The sequence below is a fragment of the Neoarius graeffei genome, chromosome 25, assembly GCF_027579695.1.
Source record: "Neoarius graeffei isolate fNeoGra1 chromosome 25, fNeoGra1.pri, whole genome shotgun sequence".
Classification (NCBI taxonomy): domain Eukaryota; kingdom Metazoa; phylum Chordata; class Actinopteri; order Siluriformes; family Ariidae; genus Neoarius; species Neoarius graeffei.
In genome coordinates, this window is record NC_083593.1 from 21,949,834 (window position 1) to 21,964,612 (window position 14,779).

General features: G+C 41.1%; 1 protein-coding gene across 1 annotated transcript; it reads right to left on the reverse strand.

The window, feature by feature from the left end:
• Nucleotides 1-11,288: 11,288 nt before the first annotated feature.
• Nucleotides 11,289-14,292, reverse strand: ccna1 (cyclin A1). The gene is made up of 8 exons (XM_060909628.1): nt 14,149-14,292; nt 13,471-13,675; nt 13,281-13,399; nt 12,979-13,202; nt 12,703-12,907; nt 12,502-12,615; nt 12,211-12,344; nt 11,289-11,364 (listed from the first exon to the last, which is right to left on the reverse strand). The coding sequence occupies exons 1-8, from the start codon at nt 14,290-14,292 to the stop codon at nt 11,313-11,315; spliced, it is 1,197 nt and encodes a 398-aa protein (XP_060765611.1). The 3' UTR covers nt 11,289-11,312.
• Nucleotides 14,293-14,779: the final 487 nt, after the last annotated feature.

The window sequence follows — 14,779 nt, forward strand, 5'->3', positions numbered from 1 at the left end:
TAAGTTTATCTTGTGAATTTGAAATAAATAAAAAGGTATAAATACATAAATAACTAGGGTTCATGAAAAAATTAATATTAAATTTAAAAATAAGAGCAATAATTATTAATAATAATAATTCATCAATTAACCAGAAAAATTCTCATCATGAAAAAACAGCATGGAAAAACTTGTTGAAAGTGCAGCCTTCTCAGCTTCTGTAGAATTCAGAAACTGACCAATGTTCCTGTCCTGCTAAACAAACTAGTGTTGTGTCCCAAATCACATACTTATGTAGTAAGATTTTTATTGAAAATTAACATTAACTGGGTTTCCTGTTATTGTATGAATTTTAAAACCTGTCATGTAGCCTTCAAGCCCATTGATCGGTCCAGTCTTCTGGATTTTCTAGATTAGTTAACACTACTGAATGAAAGGTCAGGGTTTTCAGTTTGAGATGCTGCTCATGACACTAGCCACAATAATGGCTGATAGGGAACAGACCTCCCAAGTGACCCGCCTCTGGCGGTTCAGACCCACAAAATGATACCCAACCCAGTTGACCGCCAAGACATGAAAAAACCTGCACATGAAAAATCTAAAGCGTAATGTCACTGATCTGTCAGGATTTATCCAAGACTAAACTTGCCAACAAGTCAGTCCTGTTGATAACTGTTGGCAGCCAGCGATTTTTTCTGTCTGTAAACGCTCCATCTGAGGCAATTAAGTTAATTTTAAATATTGTATGAGTATCTTTGGTGTGATTCAGATCTGGGCAGTGCTTCTGTATGTTCAGCAAACCAACCAAGAGGCTAAAGACTTGACAGTTTTTTCCAAACAAACCATGCAAGTTGAGTAATGCTGTTGAATGTAGATAATGTTTAGCTAAAAGATGACAAATAGATGTCAATTTAGTTAGTTACGCTAGCTAGCTAACTTAGAGGTGGTAGTAACTAGTTACATTTACTTGAGTAACTTTTTGGATAAATTGTACTCTTAAGAGTTGATTTGTTGCAAAATACATTTTACTTGAGTAATATTCTAAAGTAACAATACTCTTGAGTAATGTTACTATTTTGGCTACTCTAAGATTACTCACTTCCGGGTAGAAAATAAGAATATAAATGTATTTGTGTTCCTTTGACTTATTTTTGTAAAGATTTAATTTATTTTTGTGGTAGTTAAAGTTTAAAGTACATGAATTTGCTGATTATTATTACTGTATTCCTAATTCTATTTCAAAATGTTGCTTTCCACATTTTTTTTAAATCTTTATTGCCGCAATAGAAAGAGCAGGGTGAGAGAGGAGACAGTGGACCACAGGCCAACAGGGATGATTATGCAGGGTCACAGGTAAGAAGAGAATATAACTAGCTGTGTCACTACTACTATTCTTAATTCTATTTATAAATTTTAGTTTATAGATTGGCTTTTAGATTGATAGTATATCATTTTAAAGAACTAAAGTCGGTTCCCTGGTGCTGTTTGTGGTTCTTTAGCTGCTAAGGAGAGGTGCAATTGAATGCGAGAGGATGATAAAATTACTCAATAGACCTCTGAACAATTTGTCCCCCTCACTTCTAAAATGATGGCTATGCCCCTGCAATTAACACTGGATAAGTTTTGCAGTGACTGCTGTTAGCATATACAGAGAATATTACACAGCAGTGCGAAGATATGAAGTTTATCTTCGAGTGGTGAAATTTCATGAGTGAGCAAAGTGAGATTTAACATGAGAAGATAAACTCTATATCTTCATGCCACCATGTACTGTTCTTTATATTATATGGGCGCATCCACAAAAGGAAGAAAAACGCAAGTTAATCAAAAGAATTTATTTTGAACTAATTCACCATTTTGACATGTCTAGTCAGCAGGAAAAAAACACTGGGAGTGAAGTCATCGGAGTGAAATATCGGGAAATATGTTACTCAGATTCGCAGTGGGAGAAGATAAACTTCATATCTTCAAGCCAACGTGATTATTATACAGACACAAAGTATCCAAATTTATCAAAACAATTCATCAATTTCCTCATGAGTGACATATTGAAAATTATTATACATACAGGACATGTTTTCCATGAAATAAAAGCATTAATTTTTTTTCACAGTCCGGTTGCCATCAAATCCTGCGCTCTGATTGGCTGGCGAGCAGATCCGTACCCTACGGTACGGACCCCAGTTACGGACACCTGGCAACTCGCTTGTTCACAACACACACAGTAGCAATTTTTATCAACATTCATCTTTTTTATAAGACTTAAGATTTTTGATAATCTTAAATTTTTGCCAGCATTTCTCAGCATAATAGCATTAATTTACATCATGGATAGCGATAATGACAGTGTTCACAGTGAAAGCGAGTTTTACTACCCTAAGGAATATAAAACACATTTCAGGAGAAAGCTAAAAACCTGTAACTGTTGCTAACGCTGAGCAAAAACATGGCCGAATCCTGAATGACTCAATTTTGTATAAATAGGGGACTACATAGGTGGCAAAATGTAGTTTATTTCCTGCCATGGAAGTGCACTTGTATACCGAGGAGGAAGCAATTTGCATTATAGCCGTGAATGAGGATTCAAAATGGCGGCTCGGCTTTCCCTTTCGGGCGCTCTCGTTTTCTGTTGGAATTTGGTAAAGAAAAAAATTAAATTTACCAGCTTAAGATCAGTCCGTATAGACCAGGGGTGGGCAATTATTTTTTCCATGGGGCCACATGAGAAAGAAAATTGTGGAGGGCCGGACCAAAAGGCTGAACTATTCTGCATAATGTATTTCTTTATATAAAGCACTAAATAACATTGTTTTTTACAAGCTGCTAAGCGTATGGAAAAAACGAGGTTGCCTTACAAAAAAAAGTCATTTATTCAATCAAATTTCCCAAAACAATGGTTAAAACGTGAACGTTTGTACCCTTTTTCAGGTCACATTCACCCCAAAACACAATAAGACATCACATTGGTCTTTCTACTCCAAATATCAAGCACCAAGTCCTTTCACAAATTCCCCCTCCGAGAATGGCTTACTGTTTAGTGATTTTGTGGGAAAGCACAAAGCTGGTCTTGGTTGCTGCATCCCTGGATGTGTGATGCTTAGTAAAAAAAGCCTTGCTGCTTTTCTAGCTTAGCCAGCAAAGCTTCCGATGTCTGCGCCATTTCAGCATCAGTCAAGTTTCGGTATTTCTCAGGGTGCTTCGTCTGGTAATGCCAACTCAAACTGTAGTCTTTGAACATGGCGATCTGCTCTCCACAAACTAAACACACAGCTTTATCTCTGACTTCAGTAAATACTTAGCAGTCCATGTTTTGTTGAAAGCCCTGCATTCGGCATCTACCTTTCTTCTTTTTGCGGACATTTTGGGGGCTAAAGTCGTCTTGTGATCTGCTCCCAACAACATCGATTCGGTGTAGGTATCAGATCTACAGATCGGCTTGGGCACCTGCTGGTGACGTCACACTATGTGATTGGCTGGACCATTTGAAGGATGACGTACAAGTTTGTGGTTGGTCTGGACAAATTACGGAATGAGTTATCGTGGAATTTCATGTCGCGCGCATTGCTTTTATTTTGAAGTTGTGTTCAACAAAAAAAAGCAATGCACATTCAGTCCATGCATGAGGTAAAATTAGAATATACGTTTATTTTATAATTTCCAATTAACCTTACGAGGGCCGGTCAGAATGAACCAAAGGGCCGGACGCGGCCCGGACTTTCAAGACCTCAGTCACAGTATTTCATGATACGGACCTCCCAGCTGGTAAATAACTTTTTTGCGGTCCGGTTTCCATCAAATCCTGCGCCCTGATTGGCCGGCGAGCGGGTCCGTATCCTACGGTACGGACCCCGGTTACAGACCTCTGGTGACTTGCTCGTTCACAAACATAGTAGCAATTTGTGTCAACATTTAGTTTCGCATTTCTCAGGAGAACAGCATTAATTTTACAGCATGGATAGTGATAATGACCGTGTTCACAGCGAAAGGAAGTTTTACTACCCTGAGGAAGAAAAAACATTTCAGGAGAAACCTAAAAAAAAAAAAAAAAAAAACTGGAACTTGCTAATGCCGAGCAAAAACATGGCTGAATCCTGAATGACTCATTTTGTATAAATAGGGGACTACATAGGCACCAAAATGTAGTTTATTTCCTGCCATGGAAGTGCACTTGTATACCGAGGAGGAAGCAATTTACATTATAGCCATGAATGAGGATGCAAAATGGAGGCTTGCCTCGGCTCGCTTTTCCCTTTCGGGCGCTCTCATTTGCTGTTAGAATTTGGTAAAGAAAAAAATAAATATTTACCAGCTTAAGGTCAGTCCGTATGGTGAAATACCATGACCTCAGCCCAGAGGGCCTCAGTCAGTACTTTCAAGACCTCGGTCACGGTATTTCACAATACAGACCTCCCAGCTGGTAAATAACATGTATTCTATTCCCTTCTAGCGGGTTTCATTCATTGGGTTTGATAGCATATTGCTTATCCTACATATTTCACTCTACCCAATGGAGAATGAGCGTTTAATATGGTTTGATATTGCATGGTTGTCAAGACAAGATATCACAAGTCAGAGCTGATGAATATCCACTGACAGTTTTTTTCTGCTGCACATGTGCAGAAGCATTTTTGTTCACCAGGAAAGAAAAAGGTGTTAAACACCTGAAAGGCTACCAAAACTTTTTTTATGGAATAAAAACATGTATTCTATTCCTTTCTTGCAGGTTTCATTCAATTGGTTCAGTAGCATGCAATATTGTTTGCCCAGTGCTGTCAGACGCTTATTTAAAAAAAAAAAAAAGCGCGTGTGTTATTTACCAGCGGGGAGGTCCGTATCATGAAATACCATGACTGAGGTCTTGAAAGTACTGACCGAGGCCCTCTGGGCCAAGGTCAGTATTCAAGGTCACGGTATTTCACCATACGGACCGACTTTAAGCTGGTAAATAATACATTTCATTTTTTTTCTTTACCAAATTCTAACGGGGCAGCACGGTGCTGTAGTGGTTAGCGCTGTCGCCTCTCAGCAAGAAGGTCCGGGTTCGAGCCCCGTGGCCGACGAGGGCCTTTCTGTGTGGAGTTTGCATGTTCTCCCCATGGGTTTCCTCCAGGTGCTCTGGTTTCCCCCACAGTCCAAAAGACATGCAGGTTAGGTTAACTGGTGACTCTAAATTGACCGTAGGTGTGAATGTGAGTGTGTCGCCCTGTGATGACCAGGCGACTTGTCCAGGATGTACCCTGCCTTTTGCCCATAGTCAGCTGGGATAGGCTCCAGCTTGCCTGCGACCCTGTAGAACAGGATAAAACGGCTAGAGATGAGATTCTAACAAAATGAGAGTGCCCGAAAGGGAAAACCAAGCCACCATTTTGAATCCTCATTCACAGCTGTAATGCAAATGGATTCCTTCTCGGTATACAAGTGCACTTCCATGGCAGGAAACAAGCTACATTTTGCTGCCTATGTAGTCCCCTATTTATACAAATAGGAGTCATTCAGGATTCAGCCATGTTTTTGCTCAGCGTTAGCAAGTTTTTAGCTCTCTCCTGAAATGTTTTATTTATTTCTTCAGGGTAGTAAAACTTGCTTTCGCTGTGAACACTCATTGTCACTGTCCATGATAAAATTAATGCTACTTTCCTGAGAAATTCTGGCAAAAATGTAGTTGATAATCTTATTAAAAAAATTGATAAGATAAATGTTGACAAAAAAGGCTGTGTTTTTTGTTGTGATCGAGCGAGTCACCAGAGGTCCGTACCATAGGATACAGACCCGCTCGCCAGCCAATCAGAGCACAGGATTTGATTGAAACTGCACCACAAAAAATTAAATGCCGTTATTAACTGTCAGCAGATACACAATCCACTTGCAAGCTTTGATACCAAAGTCAAAAATAAGTGCAAATACTTTGAAATGGCATTCAATGCCATTTTAAAAAAAATAAATTCTAGGGGGCCTCCCAGAGCCCCTGGTAGGAGGGGATAAGACCCCTCCAACTCTTCCCCTTGGCAGCTTCACCACCATCGATCAGTCACTGTGCAGCTTCAGCATCACTTCAGAAATGGACCAGAAGGTGGAAACTTAGGACCCATGTTAACACTGCTGTGGCTGAAATCCCTCTTTTTAATTTCAACTTGGAAACCAAACAGGGATGTTTGTGCCATCTAGTAAATATCACATTTAATCCTTCAGGTATAATTTGGCACAGATTTCTGTACACCTCTCATAACAGCATAACACTGCACTAGACTGGTAAGGCAAGGCATATTCCTTTGGTATTTTGTCACCTAGATTACCACCATTAAAAAAAAAAAACAACCTGAGAACATTTGAACCGCTTTTTTTTTTTTTTTTTTTTAACCTTTGGCATACTGCTAGGTAGACAGTTAATATAAACATTAAAAGGGGGATATTAGAAGTACTGGGGCAAGATGCAAGAACCAGATAATTGCCCTTTTCCTCTCGAGCAAAAAACTTTGCAGTTTTAATGCAACGCAAAATTTTAGCTACACCAACTCAGCATTAAAACTTGTCAAAGTGCAAAATGAGCCTTGTTAAAGTTGGGAACTAGCTCACTAGAGCCAAATCAAACACATCAGTAATGGTAGATTGCTATAGCCATAACTTTAGCCAGCTCCAGCAAAGTTGTAGAGATTACACTGGACTATACCTAACTTCAGGAAAAAAAATTGTAATTTTTTTGTGGGAGAGAATTAGACCCCACTACATTGAAAAAACGCATGGAATTCATCACCAGCATGTCAGACATTGCACATTATGATAATACATGATAACGGCACCCAATAAAATGGGAAGTTGGACTCTTCTGCTAAGGGCTTATTGCCTCACACATGGGGGATAGGTACTTTTTTTTTTAAAGAAAAAGCTTAGAAAACTGTCCTTTATAATTGGATTTAATGGCAGTTAATTTGTGTCCCATTACACTGTTAGTCTCTGTACCCTATAATTTAAGAGTGTAGGGCCTACTCCCCTTACGTGGTGTAGATAACACATGTAAACCTAGGTCTATGGTTTCTTTAGATCTTTCATCTCTCCCTATATACATTTTTAATTAGAAAAAGGAGAGAGAGATTAAGATAACAAATGGCAAAAGAGTCTAATCCAGCCACTGGGGGTGTACAAGTGTACTCTTGGTGCCAGTCCCAAGCCCAGATAAATTGGAGAGGGTTGCATTAAGAAGGGCATCCACAGGGCTGTGAAAAATCCACGGAACTCCGAATTTGGCCGCCAAAAATATCATTAGTAAATCCTCTAATTTTGCAATAAGAATGGGGGGTTGGGGGGGTAGGTTTCTTTTGCGACAATGACAGACTGGTTTACGGCATTTGTGCCATGCTTACAAACCACGGTGCGAATCTTGTGCTCTTTAAAACACGCTTTCGATATCAACGGTTCCGAAAAGGAGAATTTCGCGGTACGTCTGTCACGGAGGGACATCGTTCAGAGGGGAGGACGGTGAGACAGACGATGTCAAAAACATTTGACAAGGAAAACTGCATCAAAAGTCCATGGAATTGGCAATGGCTGGAGTTTAAAGTCGATAGTGAATGAGCACATACAGAAGATAAAAACCAGGGAAAGCTTACCACATCTTGTGCCATCAGGATGTGAAGTACAGTTCTGGTGGAAGAATGCGTTTGGTTGACCATGTTAAAGGGGAAAAAAGTGGAATTGGTGAAATTGAAGCTGTCGAACTATAGATTACCAGGTAGACCATCTTGTTCACATATATTCAATTTATAATACAGTTCAAATTAAATGGCATGGCTAAGAAAATATTCAGGAGATGCTTCAAATCTATCAATATACACAAAATCTGTTCAGCTTCTGGGGCCCTGTGGGCCCCAGGCTCCCCCCCCCCAGACCCCCTGCTAAAATGGTTTCCTCGGATTTTGTCATTTCTATTTCACAGCCCTGCATCCAGTATAAAACTGCCAAATCTAAACATGCGGAATGAAAAGTGCCATATCAGATCAGTCGGGGCCCAGGTTAACAACGACCACCTCTGGTACTGTTGGTCAACAGGGTGCCAGTGGAAAGTATGCTACTGTTATGTCAAAACAGGGGGGTGTGAAAGATGGAAGGGAAGGTGCTTAGAATTAAGGGTAGGAACACTGACTGGTAGAGTTGGCAGATATGATGGAAAGAAGGAAGTTGGACATTGTGTGTGCAGGAGACAAGGTGGAAAGGAAGCAAGGCCAAGAACATTGGAGATGGATGCAAGTTTTATTATGGAGTCGATGGAAAGAGAAATGTGTTGGTATTGTTTTGAGGGGAGAGTTGGTCAACAGTGTGATTGATGTGAAGAGGGTGTCAGTGATGGGCATGAAGTTGGAGATTCAAGGAGTGGTAATCATTGTTGTGTGTCCCCCCCAGGTTGGATGTGAGAATGGAGAGTCTTTCTACTGCTTCATCCATCTTTTCCCAGAAAGTATACCAAGGGAGGAGCACATGCTGATAGGAGCAGATTTCAATGGACATGTTGGCAAGGGAAACAGGAGATGAGGATGTGATTGGCAGATATAGTGTGAGAAAAATGTGGAAGGGCCAATGGTGGTTGATTTTTCAAAGAGGATGAATTTGGCGATAGTCAATACCTACTTCACGAAGAGCAGCACAGGGTGACATTTAAGAGTGGAGAAAGATCTACACAGGTGGACTACATACTCTGCAGAAGGGGTAATCTGAAGATTGGAGACTAAAGTGATGGCAGGAGAGTGTAGCTAGACAAAGTGGTTGTGTGCAGGATGATCTTGAAAGTGAAAGTGTGAAATAGGAGCTGAAGATTAAGTGGTGAAAACCAAAAGAGGTTGATCAAAAGGGAGTTTAGGGAAGAAATGAGATGAGCATTGAGTGGTCATGGAAGTCTGCCAGAAGATTGGGATACTACTGCTGTACTAGTAAGAGGCAGCAAGGAAGGTGGTAGGGTGGTCATTGGGAAGGAAGACATGGAACAAAGTAGTGCAGGAAATTATAAAAGAGGCTAGCAAAGAAGAATTGGGACAATTGGAGAGAGGAGGAAAGCAGGTAGTTATACAGAGACTGACAGAAGGCAAAAAGAGCAGTAGCAAAGGCAAAAGCAGATACATACCAGGAGTTGTACGAAAGACTGGAGACCAAGGAGAGAAAGGCCTGTACAGACTAGCTAGGCAGAGAAACGGGGAAGCAAGGGATTTACAGCAGGTTAGAGTGATGAAAGATGTAAATGTGCTGACAAAGAGCATATTAAGAAGGTGGAAGGAGTACTTTGAGGATTTATTAAATGAGGAGAATCCAAGAGGGAAAAGGTCAGATTTGTTGGAGACAGCAAATCAGGAAGTAGAGTTGGTTAGTAAGGATGAGGTGAGGGCAACCATGAGAAGAATGAAGACTAGGAAAGCAGTTGGACCAGATGGTATCCCGATTGAGGCTTGGAGATGTTTGGGTGAGATGGCTGTGGAGTTCCTAACGAGATTGTTTAATAAGATCCTAGAGAATGAGAAAATACCAAATGAATGGAGAAAGTGCGCTAGTCCCAATATACAAGAATAAGGGAGATGTACAGAGCTGCAGCAATTAGAGGGATAAAACTGATGAGCCACACCATGAAGTTATGGGAAAGAGTATTGGAGGCAAGATTGAGAAGAGAGGTAGCAATCTGAACAGTAGTGCGGGTTTATGCCAAGGAAGAGCACATCAGACGCAATTTTTGCTTTAAGAATGTTAATGGAGAAGTACAGGGAAGGCCAGAGAAAGCTATTGTGTTTGTAGACCTGGAGAAGGCATATGATAGAGTGCCGAGAGAGGAGTTATGGTATTGTATGAGAAAGTGTGGAGTATATTAGAGTGGTGCAACACATGTATGAGAACAGTGAAATGAAACTGAGGAAGGCCAAAGAGGAGATACATGGATGTGGTGAGAGGACATGAAAGTGGCAGGTGTGGTAGAGAAGGATGCAGAAGACAGGGAGCAATGGAGATGAAAGATCTGCTGTGGTGACCCCTAATCAGGAGCAACCAAAAGAAGCAGTGGCAAAAAAGTGTCTATAGTCCTTATTCAAACATCCATTTTTATGCATTGTGTCCAAGCCTTAACTGAACTCTTCCCTTTATAACTTGCACAACCTGTCAGACTCATGTTAAGGTCTGCATACACAAAACTAGAGCTAATTAACAAACTTCATTTTGGGTTTCAGCAACCCTGAATTAGTAAAGTTTAACCACCTCTGAATCAATCACTTTGTAGACTCCTGATACTCACATTGAACTTGTGCAAAGTTAGACTGCCTTTCTGATTTAAGCATAAAGAACTCTCCAATGCCCAATTTTAGTGGGCCAAATGCTACTGAATTTGAATCAGACTTCCAGTTTTATTAGAACAATTAATGAACTGAGGGCCACAACCTTAAATTCTCCACCATGACCCAATTCATGATACTGTCATGCATCATGTGGTGGGCTTTCCCTGTTTGCACAAGGCATCATGGAGTTACAGATTTAAACAGGAAGAAAAAAGGGAGGATGCAAATGAAATGTGAAAGACCAACTACAGTAACGGAAAGCAAGATGTTGCAAAGGAAACAGGACCAAACTAGTAGATATTGGCAGTCAGCAAGCACCTTAGCATGATCAGCTGTTTGTTTAGCAATGGAATGATAACCGTCAGTGCACAATCAAGGCAAACCTGTAGATGGCAGTGATGCAACACTGGGTGACAGCTGCCATAAAACCCAAAAGGTAAACCTGCACATGGACTTCTGGCTGCTTGACTGTACAAAGCAAGCAATTTCATGCATTTGCTAGGGAATCCCCTCAAATTCAATAGCTTCCCAGCCACAGAATAGCTGATTTGAGATTAAAGATAAGTCAATTTGGTTATGATTTATCAAATTGAAAGGCAGTCTCACTTCAAGTTTAGCAATACAGCAAAAAGGGAAACTGCTGTAGACAGAACCTAGATTCCTTTCACACAAAGGAATCAAACTAGAGACCAAAAACTCTTAGATATGAATATACACTGGTATGGCAACTTCATTTATTTAAAAAGAAATCAGTCTGCAGTCCATGATTTTGTATGACCAAGTCCTGGGGTAGTAATGGATAGAAACAAGTCATTCCCAATGCCTGTACAAAGGAATCCAGGCTCATGACCAATTACACACCTTAGCTAGAGGCAACAAGCTGCATTTTATTGCCAACCAAGTTCATAATGAACTATGATTAAAAAACAAATTTAAAAAGAGTCAACAGGTTTAAAAACCTTGACGGCTCATGCAGCATTTACATGTCAACAAGCAAGTGCTGCAGTTTCTTGGTCTTCATGGATTCACTGGGCATCAGTGCAGTGGCAAAGTCTCCACTGGTTTAATCAGAGATGCACTGCAGTATCTGGAAGAGGGGCAGTTATTGCAGTAATCCTCCACTAAAGGGACTTGATTTAAATACCACTGGTACAAAAGTCAACTTAAAAGGAACAGTCCACTGTACTTCCATAATGAAATATGCTCTTATCTGAATTGAGATGAGCTGCTCCGTACCTCTCCAAGCTTTGTATGACCTCCCAGGCAGTCAGACGCGCTGTCAGCAATGTAGCTAGGCTCAGCATGGCCAATGGTATTTTTTGGGGCTGTAGTTAGATGCGACCAAACTCTCCTGCGTTTTTCCTGTTTACATAGGTTTATATGACCAGTGACATGAAACAAGTTCAGTTACACAAATTGAAACGTAGCGATTTTCTATGCTATGGAAAGTCCGCACTATAATGACAGGAGTACTAACACCTTCTGCGTGCTTCGACAGCGCATTGATATGAGCTCCGTATCAATGCGCTGTCGAAGCACGCAGAAGGTGTTAGTACTCCTGTCATTATAGTGCGGACTTTCCATAGCATAGAAAATCGCTACGTTTCAATTTGTGTAACTGAACTTGTTTCATGTCACTGGTCATATAAACCTATGTAAACAGGAAAAACGCAGGAGAGTTTGGTCGCATCTAACTACAGCCCCAAAAAATACCATTGGCCATGCTGAGCCTAGCTACATTGCTAACAGGAGTGACAGTGCGTCTGACTGCCTGGGAGGTCATGCAAAGCTTGGAGAGGTACGGAGCAGCTCATCAATTCAGATAAGAGCACATTTCATTATGGAAGTACGGTGGACTGTTCCTTTAACGCTTCAAAGCAAAAATAAATTACTCATTATGAATTAGAGTTGCTTAGGCACAATCTTAACTCACTTTGTGCTCCTGTACTTCTCATAGATGGCCTTCTGGGGCCGACATTTTGCAGCCAAGTGGAGCTGATGGAGCCGAATCAGACATGGCATGATCTCTACCAGTGTGTAACCAGTAAAGGCATGCAGAGAATCAGGCTGCCAGAGGAAAGACCAAGGATTATTCAAGATCACAGCATAAAATCTGACAAGAGCACATTTCCATGAGACAATACTCCAGTATCAGTTAAGTCTCTCGTAGTAACTTAAGTGCTTAGCAATACTGCAGTTGTAGTTTAATACAACAGAACCTTACCCAGAAGGCTCTGTTGAGTGTGTAGTTGGCCAGACAGTAAGCTGCAGCAGCAATCACTGAAGGAAGATACTGCAGAGAAGGGTCCACTTCAAGTAAGCCCAGTTCTGAAACATACTAAGCCCATATGGGGGTTGAGAAGCTTTGAACCACTAACCAAAAAAAAAAAACCCACTTAAGATGCACCAATGTGTCAAGTTTTACCAAAGCAAGATTTGCTGTTTTAACACAGACAGTGCCCTCCAAAATGTACTGCATCAAGAACTGGTGACTTGTTGGTGCAGCCATGTCAAAGGACAACACTTTGAGCATAAGGTGCTCCATACGCAGGAGCTGCTTTTTGGTGTAGGAGTCATCTGTGATGTAGACAAATTCATCCACCTCTGGAGGATAAATTTCTTCATATTTCCTAAAGGATGGATACAAGTTTAAGGCCTCACACTTTAGAAAATAAGTTTTACAACCCTCACTTCTACTTACGCAGCCAAAAGGATCGCAGCAGTCCCTACAAGCTGCAGTTTCCCTCTGAGAACAGACATGTAGGAAAGGAAGCGGTCCAAGTAATTCACTGCCAGACAGACAGTCTCTGAACATAGCTTGTATTCTTCAGCAACTTCAACCAACCAGTCAACAAGGATGACCCTCATGTAGTTGGTGAGGTCAGACTGCTTGCTCATGTAACCAGGCTTTGGCCTACATCTCAACTAGAAGGGGGGGAAAAAAAAAAAAAACCTGGTCAATAAAAACAGGGGATGCCTATAGAGTTTAAAGTAAATACTGACTTCACTGTCCCGCAAGTGAAGATGGATATCATCTGCATACTCCACAGCAGACAAAATATCTTCAGAAGTGACTGGATCCTCATCTGGCAGGGACTGCATTGAAGCATCCAAATTTGATCCTACAGAAACACAGTTGAAATTTGCAAGTACTAATCTGAACCACTCATTTTATAGAACAGCCATAACTGACCTGAGGTTAAATCATTAACAGCAGTCAAAATCTGAAGCTCTGAGATAGGAAGAGAAACAGCCAACTGCTCTTGTTTAGGTTTAGTAGCTTGCATCTCAACTGGTTCAACCACCCGGACACCAAAAGCAGAAGAGGGCTGAGATGGGGCATCATTTCCTTGGGCAGACACATTGTGCCATGCTGAGCCATGTTTAGCTGGAACACCCTTAAGAGGAATAGGACATAATCCCATGGGGGGGGGGGGGGGGGTAGAAGAAATCTTTGTCACATGCACACTTCAAGCACAGTGAAATTCATCCTCTCCATTTAACCCATCTGAAGCAGTGAACACATGCACACCCAGAGCAGTGGGCAGCCACACTAGAGTGCCTGGGGAGCAGTCAGGGGTCAGGTACCTTGCTCAAGGGCACTTCAGCCCAAGACCATTCCACATTAAGCTAACTGCATATCTTTGGACTGTGGGGGGAAACCAGAGCACCCGGAGGAAACCCACACAGACACGGGGAGAACATGCAAACCCTACACAGAAAAGGCCTTCACCAGCCAGTGGGTTCAAACCCAGAACCTCCTTGCTGTGAGGTGACAGTGCTAACCACTACACCACCATGCCACCCAACCTTGAAGTAAATAATTATTCAAGGCATAGGTGGGGAGATGGAGCTGAGCTTATAACTTCACCTGGTTATTTCTTCCATGGTGATCATTTTCAGTCAAAACACCCAGCACAACCCTTTGGCCAGACTTTACACAAGGACCAGCCACACTTCCTTGAGTAGATGTGTTCTCCTGGCTAGTAAGTTGAGTAAGACCACCAGAGCTCATTTTCCAAAAATGAGTCAGTACAAATACCAAGCCGAGAAGTCACCTGGGTTTAATTTCAAGTTTGACCTTTAAATACAAAAAAAGGTAGTCAGGTATCAATAACTTTACAGGAATATTAATTCCAAACCAATATCATTCATAAACAAGTCAATACCCAAACTTGTGTTAACAACTGAGAAGGGAAACACTGCTATGTCGAACAAATACTGAGAAGAATCTGTAGCATGGGATATGACTGAAACAAATCAACACCACAAGCAACAAACCTGCGCGTTCTTTTGTTTACACAAACCAACCAAGAAATTAAAAACACTACTCAAAGACTAACTTCCGCTTTCCAGTCATTTTATATTCGCAGGTCGTCATTTCGCTCAGTAACTCAACCAATAACAGTTCATGTGTAAATGGGGAACCTCGGGAAGTTAATTAGGTGTTTGTTCATTTGTAAGACGTTGCTGATTAATGAAAGACGGCGGAAGTTGACTAG